General features: G+C 34.1%; 1 protein-coding gene across 1 annotated transcript in view; it reads left to right on the top strand.

Annotated features, from left to right (window-relative positions):
* The window catches only part of STPG2 (sperm tail PG-rich repeat containing 2), a 262,302-nt gene that overhangs the window by 16,392 nt on the left and 228,691 nt on the right, over window positions 1–17,219 (top strand). The window contains 5 exon segments of the mRNA XM_069540667.1: window positions 29–103; window positions 106–165; window positions 3,204–3,390; window positions 8,406–8,487; window positions 13,503–13,614. Coding sequence (XP_069396768.1) covers window positions 29–103; window positions 106–165; window positions 3,204–3,390; window positions 8,406–8,487; window positions 13,503–13,614 — 516 coding nt within the window.

The raw sequence follows: 17,219 nt of genomic DNA, 5'->3' as shown, positions 1-17,219 counted from the left end.
TATATATTTTTTTTTTTTTTTTTTACAGAAAATGTCAAGGGCACTTACAGTTTCCAGAAGTGTTGATGTTCCTTCAATTCCTTCTTGTGGACGGTCATATGGTCATATCATATTAATGAGGATGGCAGTATCACAGAACATTTTCCACCTGCTATTGACAGTACAGTAGGTTCAGCATACTATAAACCTCAATTTGTAAGTACGATACATTTCACACTGACAGTTGGAAGACTGTTTATTATTATGCATGTTCTAGTTAATGTAATACTAACTGCAGTAACAGATAGACCCCCAAATCTCAATGGCTTAATGCAACAGAAATTCTTTTTTTCCTCATTCATATGGACATTTCTTGTTGATAAGAGATGTTCCTCCATGTAGAGATTCAGCGACACAGGCTTATTCCATTCATGTTACTGTCATCTCCAAAGGCCTTGGTGTCATCTGTATCCAGCTCGCAGAAGGGGAAGGAGGACAGAGAACTGGTAGTGGGGGTTTTTTGTAGGCTAGGCCTGGTAGTTAAATTTCAGGCACATGGACACACTTAACTGCCAAGGAGCCTGGGAAATACAGTCTAACTGTATCCAGGAAAAAGAGGAAATAGTTTAATAGTTTAAGCTTAGGCTTAAGCACCTTATGAAACCATTTGGTTTTTGGCATTAGGTATACTGGGGTATTTTGGAGTCTTAGATACTTTGAATTGTTAAGTTTTTATTCCTAAAATATTTTTATTATAATTTATATAATTGCACATAGAGTTGAACAAACATAAAAACAGATAACCATGTACCCACCGTCTCATATAACACATAATAAAATTTTATTACACTCGAATTAGCTATATTTTAAAATAAATATATTATTACAATTATTATCCTACCCAATTTCCCTCCCTCCATTCTTTTCCCTTTGCCAAAGTAAACAGTAAATCTTTACTACATATAAATAACAATATGTATTGTTGTATGATTTAAAACATTTAAGTAAATGTTATCATCTGGCATGCAGGTTGCTTGCTATTTCACGTAATGTTATATTTTCTAGATTTAACTATATCAATATACTAGATCTAATCCATTCATTGTTTCCAATTAGTGAGTTTATTTTTTAAAAAATAATTTTAAATTTTGAAATAATTACAGATTGATAGAAAAGTTAAAAGAATAATACAAATAAACCTTTCACTTAGATCCTGCAGTTAATGCTTTATCACATTTGCTTTATCATTTCCCCTCTATATTTATATTCTTATTTTAATTAAGCAATTTCATAGTACATTTAAGACATGATGCCCCTTTACTTCTAAATACCTTTAATGTAAAATTTCTAAGAACAAGAATTCTCTTTTATAACCACAATGTAATTCTCAAAATCAGAAAAATTTCATTCATATAATCCTATTATCTAATCTGTAGATATTTTAAAAATATTACTAATTATCTCAATGATAGTCTTTAAAAAATGAGTTTTGGTCAAGAGTCCCATCTGGTATTACAAGTTGCGTTTAGTTGTTGTGTCTCTTTAGAGTCCTGTCATTGAGAACAGTTCTTCAGTCTTGCTTTGTCTTTTGTAACCTTGACTTTTTGAAGAGTACAGGCTGTTTATTTTGTAGAATATGTCTCAGTTTTGGATTCGTGTATATTTTATCATGATTAGGATGAGTTTATATATTTTAGCAGGAATGCTACATAAGTGAAGCATCCTACTCAGTGTATCACATAAAAAGGCGCAGGATGTTTACTTATCCCATATTTAGTGATGTTAACTTGAGGGGGTGTCTTTTGGTTTTATCTACTGTAAAGTTACTAGTTTTAAAAATTTATAAATATTTTGGAGAGGTTCCTTTAAGAATGAGTAGATATTCTATTCCTTATCAAACTCTCACCTATTAGTTTAACATCCATTGATGATGCCTGAATCAATTTTACTGTGATGTTTATCAAATGGTGGTTTTCTAATGTCATATTTTCTTTAACATATTTTTTGTTGGCACTTTACTTACTATAAAGAACAGCTTTATATTCTTTTCCATTTATGTATTTATATCAGTATGGGTTCATGAATTCCTGTTTTACTGAAAAGGTTGTAATTCACTACTCTCACTATTTATTTTGAGGTTAAAATGATCTAGTATTTGACCCTTGGGAGCCCTTTCAGTCTGCTTGTTGTGTCTTTTTGACATATCTCCATCATTCTTTGAGCATTTCTTTATTTTATGGCACAGTAAAATGTTGCAGGTTTATCTTATTTTTTCCGTTGCCACAATCATTGTAATCAGTCATTTCCTCAAGGAGCTCTACTTTCATTTAGTGGAGAATGATATTTCAAAACAAGATCAGTACACTAGGTACATTTGGGGTATCATTCCTTCTAGGCCATCTCAATGGACAAAGTTAGAAATCTATACTTTTTCTTATCTGTCTATTAAAAACTTTGAGCTTATATTGATATCTCTAATTCCAGTTCAGTGCCACATGTTTATTCTTGTATTTCCTTTTCTGTGTTTGATCTCCCTTCTCCCACAGTGAGAAACCTGGTTCCCACTATACTCAGTATATTTACTTATTTGCTTAATCTTGTCAAACACTGAACGTAGTTTCAGAATTGCTAACCCATCACTTCAAAAACCAGACTTGAGAAGGTACAAAGCTCTTACCTCTATGTGACCTTCGGGAAGTGAAAGCTAAGACAGACTTGTAAACTGCCTACTTGAGTGTTGAAGGTGTGTCTCAACACATGCACAGTGCACCTCTGCAAAGGTTGAAGACCTACTCGTTCAAAGCATTAAGAAAACCTCTGTCCAACGATTACCTGACCAGTCAGCTAGCCAGACTGAGACTTTAGTGGACACACATGACAGAGAATACAGAATTTAGAGAATTAGTCCAGAAATCACTAAACAGAAAAACCCACAATAAACCTTTGGGTCAGGAGGGAGATTCTGATTTTCAGAGTTGCCACATTGTATTATCTAAGATGTCTGGTTTTCAACAAAAAATTATGAGACATGCAAAAACAACAACAACAGAAATATGGCCCATACATAGGAAAAGAAGCAATCATTAGAAACTGTTCTTGAGGAAGCCAGGATGTTGGACTTATTAGACAAAGTCTTTAGATCAACTATTTTAAATATATTCAAGTAAATAAGGGAAGGTCAAAATAATTAAAGGGGAATATAAAAACAATGTCTCACCAAACAGACAGTATCAATAAAGATAGAAATTATAAAAAACAACCACGTAGAAATTCTGGAGTTGAGAAGTACAATCATGGAAATGAAAAATTCTCTAGAGGGATTCACTAGTGGATTTGAACTGGCAAAAGAAAGAATTAGCAAACTTGAAGACGAGTCAATTGATATGCAACCTGATGAACAGGAAGAGAAAAGTATGAAGAAAAATAAACATAACATCTGAGACTTGGGGGACACCATCAAGCATACCAACGTATGCATAATGAGGGTCAAAGAAGGAGAGAAGAAAAAGGGGGCAGAGAGAATAGTTGAAGAAATAATAATTTGAAAACATCCCAAACTTGATGGGAAACAATCTACACATACAAGAAGCTCATTGGATTGCAAATAGGATAAATTCAGAGAGATGCACACCTAGATATATCACAATCAAACTGTTGAAGCCAAAGACATTGAGAAGTCTTGAAAGCAGCAAGAAAAGTGACAAGAAATCCCCAAGAAGATTAACAGCTGACTTATCAGAAACCATGGAGGCTGGAAGGCAGTGAGGTGATATATTCAAAGTACTGAAATAAAAAAGATTGCTAATCGAGAATTCTATAACCAGCAAAACTATTCTTTGAAAATGAAGACAAAATTAAGACATTCCCAGATAAACAAACTGATAGATTTTGTCTGTAGTACACCCTCTAAAAGAAATACTGGAGTTCCTTAGGATGAAATGAAAAGTTCATTAGACAATAACTCACATTCTGTTTAAAGAATTAAAGTACAAAGGTAAAGGTAAATAGACAGGCTGGTATTTTACTTTTAGTTTGTAACTCCTCTTTTAAATTTCTATTGATTATAGAACACACTAGAGATAATACATTTTATCTTCAGATACAGGTATTTGAAGACCTGATAGACTGCTCCATACTATAAAACTTATGAATAACCAACTTACCTCTGATAAAATGGAGAGTAAAGATATTGTAAGTTATAGATATGTCTCCTGTTCACACCCTTAGAATTCCCATTTCTTTCTGGCTATAGGGTCTTTTATCCCAGGAGTATTTTGCTCTCCCTGTCAATGCCATGCCTGGTTTTCCAGGCCTTGGCTATCCTATCATCCTGTTAATATAAAAATAATTAGTTTTCATCCACAGACAGTGCCAGTATCTTAGGTATTTGAGTAAGATATGCTCAGAAGAACAATGGAGATAACTCTGTAAAAATTACATTGAAGTTAATGGAAGTCCTGTGGTCTAATATCAGTATATTCTGTCCAAGGTAAAGGACAATTACGAAAGGTAGTGTAATGGAACTGGACTGCTTGTGTTTATTTCTTGGCTTCACTACTTAATAGTTATTTGTCTTTGGCCAAGTTACTTAAGCTCTTTGTGCTAAGTTTTCTGATCTAAAATATCCTGGGAAAAACTTTGGTTTTATATATTGGAACTAGTATTTCTTTTTCACAGTAGTCATTGATCCTTGGTCTCAGCTTAAACAGTTCTCTGTTATTCTTAACTTAAATCCCAAAATGTTATTCTTGCTTTAAAATTATATTTTTTGTATACGCTATTTCTTTGTTTCAGAATAATTCTGGCCTTTAAAAGGCCAGAATAATGCCTCCAAGCTAGATGTGCAAAACTTTTTTCATGTATGAATAAACATTACTTTAACATATAAAATTTGATTTCTTTCTGGCTACATTATTATTCATAGAAGAGAGAAGTAACAATAAGAAAATTCTACAATTTTAATAGGTCCAGTTTGATGACCTATTTTAGTAATTACTGATTCGATCCAATTTGTATTTATTAGAATAAAAATCTAGATCAAATTTAAGAAAACATGTTTGTAAAAACATAGTTTTACGTATAAATTAAAGACATAGTGGTTAATATTCAAGAAGATTCAACAAAGCTTAATTTGAATTGTGATATTTTCTGAAATCTCCATCTTGAATTTGAGAGAAAAACTAGAGGTAGTGTAGCAAAGGTCAGTAGCTGAAGGCTTAATTTTCTTGTTTTTTCCTGCAGGGGAAAATAAAAACACAGGTGGCTCACAGACTATTATGAAATTGATACTGTAATAATGTTAATTCAAGTATTATCCAAATTTCTGGTAATTCTATGTATCTCTTTAGCTGCTTTTTGAGATAATACTATATGTGGGCTCAGTTTCCAGATGTGAACATTAATAGAAAATTGAGAAAATAATCCAACAGATAGGTAATTATTGTGATTATTCCCTGAACTGTTGAAATAACATCTGCTGAAGGTATCTTATGTAGCTTAAATATAGAAGCAACTCTGAAATTACAAGTTGTATAAGACTCTAGCCAACAAATGGTAATTTTTAGCTGTATTTAATCTGTAAAGAGAAATCCTCTATATAAATTATTTTGTATAACATTTTGAATTAGAAAATTTAGCTTCTCTCTCTTTTTCAAAAGAAGAGCTCAGGTAACCATTAGAAGTCTGCTTTTCAGAGGTGGATTTCACAAGCAAAGTTTGTGGTTGGAATTATGACACTGACGTATTTGCTAATGATAACATGCTGGGAACTACCTGTGTGCTGCCACAGTGGAATGCAGTCCATTAGTGTTTTGAACTGCCATGCTTTGGGACTTTTAATTCTTCACAAATTCTATTTCCACACTTAATTATGGAAAAGACATGAGAAGAATGTTGCATAGCCCCTTCTTCATTGATTTCACTGCCAGTGAAAGTAGCAGTTAGCAATTCTTCAAGTTATATTACATCATTCACTTAAAATAATGCACCTCCATGCTGAGTTTGCTTCAATTAAGTCATATTTTATTTGCTAATGATTTTCCAAGCTTGACGATGACCTTGTAGATGGTATTGTCAACACTTCTTGTTTGTTTGTTTTTAATATCACATCCCTTTAATTTATTTTTATTTTTTGAATTTTACACAGCAGGTTCTTATTAGTTATCTATTTTATACATATTGGTGTATATATGTCAATCCCAATCTCCCAATTCATCCCACCACCACCACCCCAGCTGCCCCCACTTCCCCCCCTTGGTGTCCATACGTTTGTTCTCTACATCTGTTGTCAACACTTCTTGACATAAGGAGAGTGTGATTTAGAGTTGAGTACGTCAATTTGTTCCTTATTTTCTATCTGTATTTTTAAAAGGCTTTTAAATTAAATTTCCAATTGAACATTTACCTGAGAACTGTAGAGGTTAGTGAGTTAAGTAGTTCACATGGTCTAAATGAAATGAATTTCAGCATATACACAGGAAAAGGATTTTGCTGGTGTCTTGAATGGTGTGTGTTTATGTATGTGTGTGTGCATAGTCTTTCTGCTGGATTACCTTAAGAATTGTTAAACAGTTGACCTGCAAAATCACAATAATTAACCTGAGGAAAGCTTCTTAGACATAATTCTACTTGGATATAATTTCTCCTGAAATGCTGTATAGAAGAATTACTATAAAATTGTAACTTATACTTTTTAGGGTATAAGAATATAATGTTAAAGATGATTTGTCAAAATGCTCTGTTTTAAAATACTGATTTTATTTTTACAAATCTATAGCCTATAGTAAATCAATATATTAGATATGCTCCTGCCTGAAATATAGAAAATATCTGCCATATCTAACATGGCTATATTTATTATATAAGAAGAGAGTTCTACATTTATTTCACTACTTACTAAGCCTAAAATCTTCACAATTATGAAACTTTGTTTCATTTCTAAGTAAAAATAAAGTACGAGTGAAAAAATTTTCGCTTTCTGCCATCAAAACTGTGTATGTACTTTTAAAATCCATGCCTCTATTAAGTAATTTCATTTGAAAGATGGTCTAGAACATTTATTTTAGCAAAACAGTTGCATGGCTGATCATTCTTTCCTTTCCTGAAGCTCTGTGGGGTGCAGCAGTCTTCAGAGCTGCCATTGACCCAAAGGAATGGGCTGCTTTTCAGCTACTCTAGTGGATGCCATGGTTTCTTCCAGGACTCCTCTACTACCATCTGCTGCTCTGCTGGACATGTCAGTCTGTGCTATTTTTCTGTGCTGTTCTGCTAGTTGTTATGGTGTTTGTCTCTGCACCCCCAGACCCAAAGCCTTTGGATGATCTGACTGCCTTATTTCCTTTTGTGTTACACTCAGAAGCGCTAAGGCAGTGTATACCCTATGCATTAGAGAGATTGGCAGGATAGCCCTTTCAATTTTTATTCATAGCTCTGTTCCTCCTAGGACTGACAGGGGTCTGGGCTTGGGGATCATATATCAACTGGACAACCTATTTATAACAGTAACAACAGTAATAATAATATCAGTGTCTTTCTTTGATTGGGTGCTTTATAGTGTTATAGCTTCATAGGGTGTTAAAGCTGATCAGTGAAGAGGGGAAATACCTCTCTGCTCTTTGTGTTGTAGTTCATTAGAAGGAATCTGCATATCAATAAGCTAAGTGCATTAAGACCACTTACAGTGCTGGAAATATTCCTGGTGGGAATAAGGATTAATGCTTTTTATTTATGAAACAAGTTTTCCCAGGCTTTATTGGATTGTGGGTACTACAGAGAGTCACAATTATGTCAGTAACTCAAATATATGTACGTTGTCTCCTCTTGTTGATGTGGTAGACCTCCAGCCTTCCGCAAAGTTCCCCTTCACGGGCTTTTAGAAGGGCTGTCTCAACTATGCTTCTGAATAAGTCTGTTTCCACTGAGACAGCTTCTGTTCCCCCAGGCAGTTCAGTCTCTTGCCAGATGGTGCTCTCTGCTGGGCATTTCCACCCATATACTCCATCAGAGCGAAAGCTGCGTGATGAGCTGAGGTGAAGCTGGCGGGGATAATGCTCTTCTCTCTTTGTTTTATACTCTATTAGATAGAATGCTCTAAAAGTAGTATTGATTTTTACCAGTGTTTTAATGAAATGTCTTTTAGATTTTTATCATAGCCGTTTTGCACTCTACAGAACACAGGCATAAATCCAGTGGGGGATTATCTGTTAGAAGGCAAATTCAGTCAACAGAAAATACTCAGTAGTTCGCATTGCCACTCTTTTGACAGTAAGATTTTCTAACTGGGTGTGGGTTACCATGATTAGCTGCTTCCCATAGGAATAGTTTTTGCGTTCACCTTCTGGTTGATTTGCTCTATTCACTAGACGTTCCGAAGTGTGTCTGAATCTTATTTGGACATAGCTAGTAACTCCCTGTTTCTGTACCCTCAGCTGCAACATCCTCCATCACCCAAGCAAGGAACAAACAAGGAGATTTACTAAAATTGAAGCAGGAGAAACCTTTAGAAAAACTGTAATTCAATTTCTCTTTGAGATTGCCATCTATGATAAAAGAATCAACAAAGGTCCCATTTCACTTCATGCAAACGTCAAAGTTCTGTCAGAGATTGTGTTGGCCCCTGTTTAATTCTTTCAGGTCAGGTGGTGTAAAAGGGAAAGTTTAGTTGTATTGTGTTTGTATTTTATAATATTTGAGGGCTAGTTGTTAATGTTAAGCTCTAGGAAGTAAAAGATGTTTTCACACAGTAGGGAATTTTAGTGCTGTACCAGCTTATTTTTGGATTTTGTTGTGCCATCCCAAAGCTTTCTAGAGTGGTGCCTCTCTAACTAGGAAGTCTGTCCTTGTTAGGAGACAGTGGCAGTGCTTCCAGTTTATTTCCAACCATCCATGGCAAGAATGGAGTGAGTTTTTGCATTCTTTCATCACTTCGTGTAATGGCACTGGTGCAAATAAATCTGTAAGATTATTAGTAGTTTTGAGAATTGCTCCCTACTCACTACCCATGAGTCCATCCTTACCTCTAGTTTCTGTCTTTCTGGGGATGTTAATAGGGTTCAGCTGAGGTTCTTTTCACGTGCAGTGAGATCTTTTTCCAGTTCTAGTCTCTGCTGTACTATATTTTCCAGAAATTCCTTGAAGTGGAATGTGAATGATACCTTCTCTTAGTTTCTAGTACTAATAATTTACATCTATTTTATACGCTTCTTCTGAGATTCTGGTGGGAGGGGGGCAGATGTGGGTTTGATTCACCAATCTGAACTGGAATTATGCTTTCTAATCATTTAATTGCTATTTATTTCATTAATATTGTTTATAATGGTAATTGAGAGAGATTGGTTCCACTATTCAAGAATAGTAATGGTCACCTAGAATAACTGATATACTGTTTTATGCAGTTAAACTATCAGTTTATGTTACTGGGATTTTATTCAATATATATATTAATTGGTTTAATAATCCATGCCTATTTTAAAGCTATATTTTTACAAATATGAATTAAAAGTAAGTGAAATAGACTAGAGTTACCATCAGATAAAAAAGTAAGATTTTATAAATTTCTTAAATGATTGCTCAATTTAGAATGTATTAGGTCAACACAAGAATTCCTATGAGATGCTACTGTTCGTGTTTCATACTTTATTCTTTTATTAGTTTCTAATGAAAGCAGGTGTTTTAACTTCTCTAAAGTGAACTCTTTAGTGAGTCATGCTTATTGTATGCCTGTGAAGGAAGATTATTGCTGATTTCTTTTGTCACAAATGACTTCTTTGGTATTAAAGTACTGATCCTGACCTCAAACATTAACTATGAAATGATTTGGGGGTAGTGTTTAATTTTTGTTATATATTTTTTACTCTATGAAAACTTTACACGAATATCTTCTGCACTTACCAGGTGATTAGAAGTTATCTAGTATCTGTTGGTAATGTTTGAATTTTAATTTCTTAAAATTAATTTCTACTTAATTAAGTCATTTTTGTTAGGCTTTCCCATTCCCTAAATCATGCAATTCTGCCCTTTCTCCCCTTTTTAAATGATGAGGAGCTAATTTTCATTGCCCTTAAGATTTTAGATTGTTGAGTGTACTGCCAAGAGCAAAGCTGTTCATATTGGTTGAGGATATACTAAACTAGAGGCCCTTCTCTGGGAATCCTGGTTGACTCAGGAGTGGGATGGGGCACAGAGTGATACTCTTGAGATGTATCAAGGAAGAGTCTAGCATTTACCAGTGGAAACTCCTTGACTAAGGCTACCCTTGCTTTAGACTTAAGTAAAGTTAAACATTGTTTCATGATTTATTTAAATTGTCTCTCGTCTTCACTTTTTTTTTTTTTGGTGAGGATTTTTCCAATGTAACTTTGAAATACAAGGGGATGCATTTTGGCAACTCTTTGGGAAGACTAGAGTTACCTGTAAAGTCAGGGCCTGGTCCTGGACAGTATGATATAACCCAGTAAGTAAAAAAATAGTATATCTTTACTGTAGTTTTTGACTATAAATATTCTAATAATTTAGACTAGGTTATGCTGTTATGAAAGGAAAAATCAGTATGAAAAACTTCAAGAAATATGATATTTTAGAGTAACCTATATGAAAACCATTGCTTTTCTGTCTGCCAGATCCTGTGCTACCTGTTTTACATGTATTAATTCATTTATCTTCACAAGTCTCTGTGTAGTTACTATTGTTATGCCTATTTTATCAGTGAACAATGAAAGGGTCAGAGAGAATAAATAATGTATTTAATATTATGTAGCTATTAAGTGGCAGAGCTTGACGTTGACTGAGGCCTTTTCGGTTCTACAGCCCATGTATCTAAGTACTAAAATATACTGTCTTTAATTACAAGATAGAGAAAAGATCAGAGAAAATATAAAAGAAGGTGACCCAGGACTCTGCATCTTGTTCCTGGCTCTGGTGTCCATTCTTTTGACTACATGCTGGATTTAGAAGGCATTCTCAGTATAAGTCAGAGCCATAACATTAGGTTGAACGTAGTATTTATGAAGTCTAACTAGGAAATACATTTCTTGTAAAATAATTCTTTCTGTCTTTATTTTCTCCTACTCTTACAGTAAGGTCTTAGACATGAGTCCATGGAAAGCAAAACTGAGTGACAGATATGTTGTTCTCAGAATCTATTGCTGCTTTTCATGATTTAATTTTTAACAGGTTCCAGTTTATCTGCCTGATCCTTTCTCTCTTATAGGATGAGTTTTCTAGCAGGAAGGCCCACAGTGATTACCTATCCAATTAATTTGCTGGACAGATTCAGACACATCTGTATACCAGCAGTGGACGTAGCTTAGGCTCTTACTTAAACTCCCCTACTGCTATTCATTGAACAAACATTGTTTGAATTCTTGCTATGTCTTAGTACTAAACTTAGTAACTAAGAATAAAAAGAATAAAACATGGCCCTTGTTTTGGGGAATTTATACCCTATTCTATTGTCCTTTTCATTTTTTCACTCTCCTAATTTGGGTGATATGCCATGTATTTTAATTTTTTTAGTAGTTACACTAGAAGTTTAACATGTATATACAGCTTAATGGGATCTAAATTTAATCTTTGTCATTCCAAATAAAGTCTGTCAAATGCTCTAACTCTACTCATCCCCTTGACATAATGCTTTTGTTAGTATTTTACTGTTATCTTTTTCTTCCAGTTTGGCTGGTTTGCTTTCCTATCTGTCTGCCTGCTTGCCTGTCAGTTTTATTGAGATTTAATTAACATTAAGCAAAATTAACCCTTTTTAGGGTATGTGGTTCTGTGATGATTGTTTTCCATCCATTCCACTACACGTCTAACTAAGTACCTCAGGCATGACCAGCACTCTGTCTAATTCTATTGCTCTGATTTTGCTTGATAGTTTTTTCCTGACAGTCCTTTTTACTTCTCCAGCCCTGTCGCACTCCCATTCTCCTCCTATTTTTTTTTTTAAATAAATGTCTGTCTGACTTTATTTTTTTGGTCACACCGCACGGCTTGTGGGATCTTAGTTCCCCCACCAGGGATTGAACCCAGACCCACACCAGTGAAAGCATGGAGTCCTAACCACTGGACCCGCCAGGGAATTCCCTCTTCTCCTTTTTTTTAAATGTTTCTTTCTCTTTGATCTTTGTTATTTCCATTGTTTCTTCTTTCCTTCTGTTTGTATTTTCACTTTTGCTAGTAGGAATGTATGCATATAGATTGCATTCCTAACTGCATCAGATATTTCATCATTTCCGTAATTTGCTCTTTGTTTTTGCTGCCTTCACTATCTTTTATTTGGCCTTGTCTTGGTTCCTTCTGGTAGTTGATATTTTCTACCTTTTTTTTTCTACTTTTTGTTTATTGATTGAGTCATAATTATTGTGGATTTGATATGGTATAAAAATGGAAATACTTGGGTATTTCGAATGGAAAGATGAGCTCATAGGTTTCTTTTTGGGAAAACACAGACCTAAATGATATGTGACCCTTTTGATATCCCAAATATAAATTTTTTATCCATAAAACTATTTTAGGTTTTGAAAATATGTTCATTTGTTGAATTTTGTGCAAAAAAATCAATGAAGTCAGCATTTGACAGTGAACTGAGGTGTTATATGCATGTTTAAATCATAGTAATGTCTAAACAAACAAAAAGGCAATTATGTAACTTAAACATTTGTTTTTATGTTTTTATATTACCTTTTTTTTAAACCTCTTATGTTCCGTATAGTTCACTGGAAGTGTTTAATATGACTTTTTTTTCAAATTCTTTTTAAGAATTAGAAAAAAGTAACCTATTTAAATATAATAGCTAACAGTTATTGTATACTTACTATGGGTTTTGTATGGCAGTAAATACTTCACGTATATTATCCACTTTAATCATTACAACCTTGAGAATTGGTTAATACTATTTCCAATCACAGATGAAGAATCAAATCTGAAGTTTAGAGAGGGTGAGTGATTTGTGTAAGGTCACATAGCTAGTAGGTGGCAATGTTAGGATTCATATCAGGCTATCTGACTCCAGAGCTTGGGCTGTTATTCACTGCTTACTTGGTTTATTATTCTTACTTGTGTAAATTTCAATGAAAATAAGCTTCCCTTTCATTTTCAAAGATCTTTCTTTATGCCCTTTTCCTGATTGTTTTATGATATAAATAGCATTGACTATTTTCCCCTTATTTTAGTTAATAGTTGAAATACCAAGTGATTTGAAAATTTAAAGACCTTTTATGGTGAATAAACTACATGGGAAACTATTTTTGGTAGCTTTTTATTTAAATTCATGACATAAATCCCACATTTTGTTTTCTTTTTGGAATCATTATTAGAATAGGTATATTTTAATGCTCTGAATTGGAAAACGCAGATCTAACCAATATAAATGAATAGATCTGACAGAGTTTAGGATATATTGGCCTAACACACCCAGATATCTTATTGAATACTTTTTAAGCAGGAAATGGTATAAAAATATTCTCTTAACTTATATAGACATTTATATATTTGAAATTGAGAATAATTTTTTTCTGAATTTTCTAAAGGAAAAAGGCACTACATTATGAAAATATTAACATCAAGAAAGATCAACAGCAAAATCATTGTTCAAATCTCCCACGACTTTATGAAGTAATAATATTGCAGGAGGAAAAAAAGGTAAGTTGAAAAGTAACTGTTTCATCTACTTCCTAGATTTTAAGGTCATTGAATCTTATTATCACACAGAGTACTCTTCTACTGTTCCTCGTAGGTCGTTGTCACTCTGAATTTTGTGGAAGGAACTGAGGAACTGTGTTTAAAATTTCCTTCAAGTTGATCGCTGTCTCTGCTTGAACACCTCTTGTGATAAAGAACTCAATACCCCTGAGGTTTCTTGTTTCAGTAGTGGACTACTCTGTTTCTTACAATTTCCTTCTTAAACTGACCTAACTTTAGCTGCTTGTTGTCTATTTATTCTCCTTTTTCCTATGACTTCTTTTAAATCTCCCTTTAAATCTTTTCTAGTAAGGATAAATGTTCTAAATATCTTTGACTATTCTCAGTATTTAGCTTCAGGATAACTTATTTTCTTTTGACGTTATCTAGGGATCTTCATTAGTTTTTGAATCTTTCTCTCCTTAAAATATGATTTTGAGAACTAAGAATAATATTCTTGGTGAAGTCTGGTTAGTACATAGTAATATTTTTATCTTCATTGTTCTAGGTAGTGTATATTTATTAATATAAAAATCTAAATGCCATTAAATATTTTTTGTAGCTATGTTTCAGTTTAATCATTTGGAACTTGTAGGCACAAAAACCTGGGATTTTTTTCCTCTAGTATATTTAAACTTAAAAACTTGAAGATTATAGGATAAACATTTCAAAGTGGATCATTTAGAGTAAGGATAAATGACTCTCAGTTGAGAAATCAGTGAGTATTTCAATAAGAATTTTCTCTGTCTTGCCCTGAATGTTAATCAGCAAGGAAAAATATTGCTTATAGATCTATTAGAAAAAGATACAATAACAGAGTAATATAATGCAATTGTTTTCATAGAATAACAATTATAAATCTCAAACAAGATAAAAAGTGTTAATTTAAATCATGAGAGGTACTGGTTTATGGTTTTCTTGTAATGTGTTTGTCTGGTTTTAGTATTAAGGTAATGCTGGCCTCATAAAATGAGTTAGGAAGTATTCCCTCTGCTTATGTCTTCTGAAAGAGATTGTAGAGATTGGTATAATTTTTTCCCTTAAATGTGTGGTAGAATTCACCAGTGAATCCATCTGGGTCTGGTGCTTTTTGTTTTGGAAGGTTATGAATTATTGACTTGATATCTTTAATAGGCATAGGCCTATTCAGATCATCTATTTCTTCTCATGAGAATTTGGGAGATTGAGTCTTTTAAGGAATTGGTCCTTTTCATCTAGGTTATCAAATTTATGGGCATAGAATTGTTCATAGTATTCCTTTATTCTTTTAATGCATATGGGAACTGTAGTGATGTCCCCTCCTTCATTTCTTTTTTTTTTTTTTTTTGTGGTACGTGGGCCTCTGACTGCTGTGGCCTCTCCTGTTGCAGAGCACAGGCTCCGGACGCACAGGCTCAGCGGCCATGGCTCACGGGCCCAGCCGCTCCGCGGCATGTGGAATCTTCCCAGACCGGGGCATGAACCCGTGTCCCCTGCACCGGCAGGTGGACTCTCAACCACTGCACCACCAGGGAAGCCCCTGCTCCTTCATTTCTGATATCAGTAATTTGTATCCTTTCTCTTCTTTCTTAGTTTGCCTGGCTAGAGGTTTATAAATTTTTCTTTGAACTTGATTTATTTTTTTATGCAGCATGTTCTTATTAGTTATCCATTTTACACGTATTTGTGTATACATGTCAATCCCAATCTCCCAGTTAATCACCCACCCCCTGCCGCCGCTTTCCCCCATTGGTGTCCATATGTTTGTTGTCTACATCTGTGTCTCAATTTCTGCCCTGCAAACCAGTTCATCTGTACCATTTTTCTAGGTTCCACATATATGCGTTAATATACAATATTTGTTTTTCTCTTTCTGACTTACTTCACTCTGTATGACAGTCTCTAGATTCACCCACGTCTCTACAAATGAACCAGTTTTGTTCCTTTTTATGGCTGAGTAATATTCCATTGTAAATAGGTGCCACATTTTCTTTATTCATCTGTTGATAGGCATTTAGGTTGCATCCGTGATCTGACTATTGTAAATAGTGCTGCAATGAACATTGGGGTGCATGTGTCTTTTTGAATTACTGTTCTCTCTGGGTATATGCCCAGCAGTGGTATTGCTGGGTCATATGGTAATTCTATTTTTAGTTTCTTAACTAACTTCCATACTGTTCTCCATAGTGGCTGTATCAATTTACATTCCCACCAACAGTGCAAGAGGGTTACCTTTTCTCCACACTTTCTCCAGCACTTGTTGTTGTAGACTTTCTGATGATGCCCATTTTAAGTGGTGTGAGGTTATACCTCATTGTAGTTTTGATTTGCATTTCTATAATAATTAATGATGTTGAGCAGCTTTTCATGTGCTTCTTGGCCATCTGTATGTCTTCTATGGAGAAATGTCTATTTAGGTCTTCTGCCCATTTTTGGACTGGGTTGTTTCTGTTTTTAACATTGAGCTGCATATATATTTTGGAGATTAATCCTTTGTCCATTGATTTGCTTGCAAATATTTTCTCCCATTCTAAGGGTTGTCTTTTCGTCTTGTTTGTAGTTTCTGTTGCTTTGCAAATGCTTTTGAGTTTCATTAGGTCCCATTTGTTTATTTTTGCTTTTATTTCCATTACTCTAGGAGGTGGATCAAAAAAGATTTTGCTGTGATTTATGTCAAAGTGTGTTTTGCCTATGTTTTCCTCTAAGAGTTTTATAATGTCTGGTCTTACATTTAGGTCTCTAATCCATTTTGAGTTTATTTTTGTTTATGGTGTTAGGGAGTGTTCTAATTTCATTCTTTTACATGTAGCTGTCCAGTTTTCCCAGCACCACTTATTGAAGAGACTGTCTTTTCTCCATTGTATATCCTTGCCTCCTTTGTCATAGATTAGCTGACCATAGGTGCGTGGGTTTATCTCCGAGCTTTCTATCCTGTTCCATTGATCTATATTTCTCTTTTTGTGCCAGATTACTGTAGCTTTGTAATATAGTTTGAAGTCAGGAAGATTGATTCCTCCAGCTCCGTTTTTTCCCCTCAAGACTGCTTTGGCTATTTGGGGTCTTTTGTGTCTCCATACAAATTTTAAGATTTTTTGTTCTAGTTCTGTAAAAAATGCCATTGGTAATTTGATAGGGATTGCATTGCATCTGTAGATTGCTTTGGGTAGTATAGTCATTTTCACAATATTGATTCTTCCAATCCAAGAACATGGTATATCTCTCCATCCGTTGGTATCATCTTTAATTTCTTTCTTCAGTGTCTTATAGTTTTCTTCATACAGGTCTTTTGTCTCCTTTGGTAGGTTTATTCCTAGGTATTTTATTCTTTTTCTTGCAGTGGTAAATGGGAGTGTTTCCTTAATTTCTTGTTCAGATTGTTCATCATTAGTGTATAGGAATGCAAGAGATTTCTGTGCATTAATTTTGTATCCTGCAACTTTACCAAATTCATTGATTAGCTCTATTAGTTTTCTGGTGGCATCTTTAGGATTCTCTATGTATGTTATCATGTCATCTGCAGACAGTGACAGTTTTACTTCTCCTTTTCCAATTTGTATTCCTTTAATTTCTTTTTCTTCTCTGATTGC

Source organism: Delphinus delphis, chromosome 5 (genome assembly GCF_949987515.2).
Source record: "Delphinus delphis chromosome 5, mDelDel1.2, whole genome shotgun sequence".
Taxonomy (NCBI): Eukaryota; Metazoa; Chordata; class Mammalia; order Artiodactyla; family Delphinidae; genus Delphinus; species Delphinus delphis.
The sequence above is the reverse complement of the archived record's forward strand: the minus strand, read 5'-3'. Positions and strand labels throughout refer to the sequence as shown.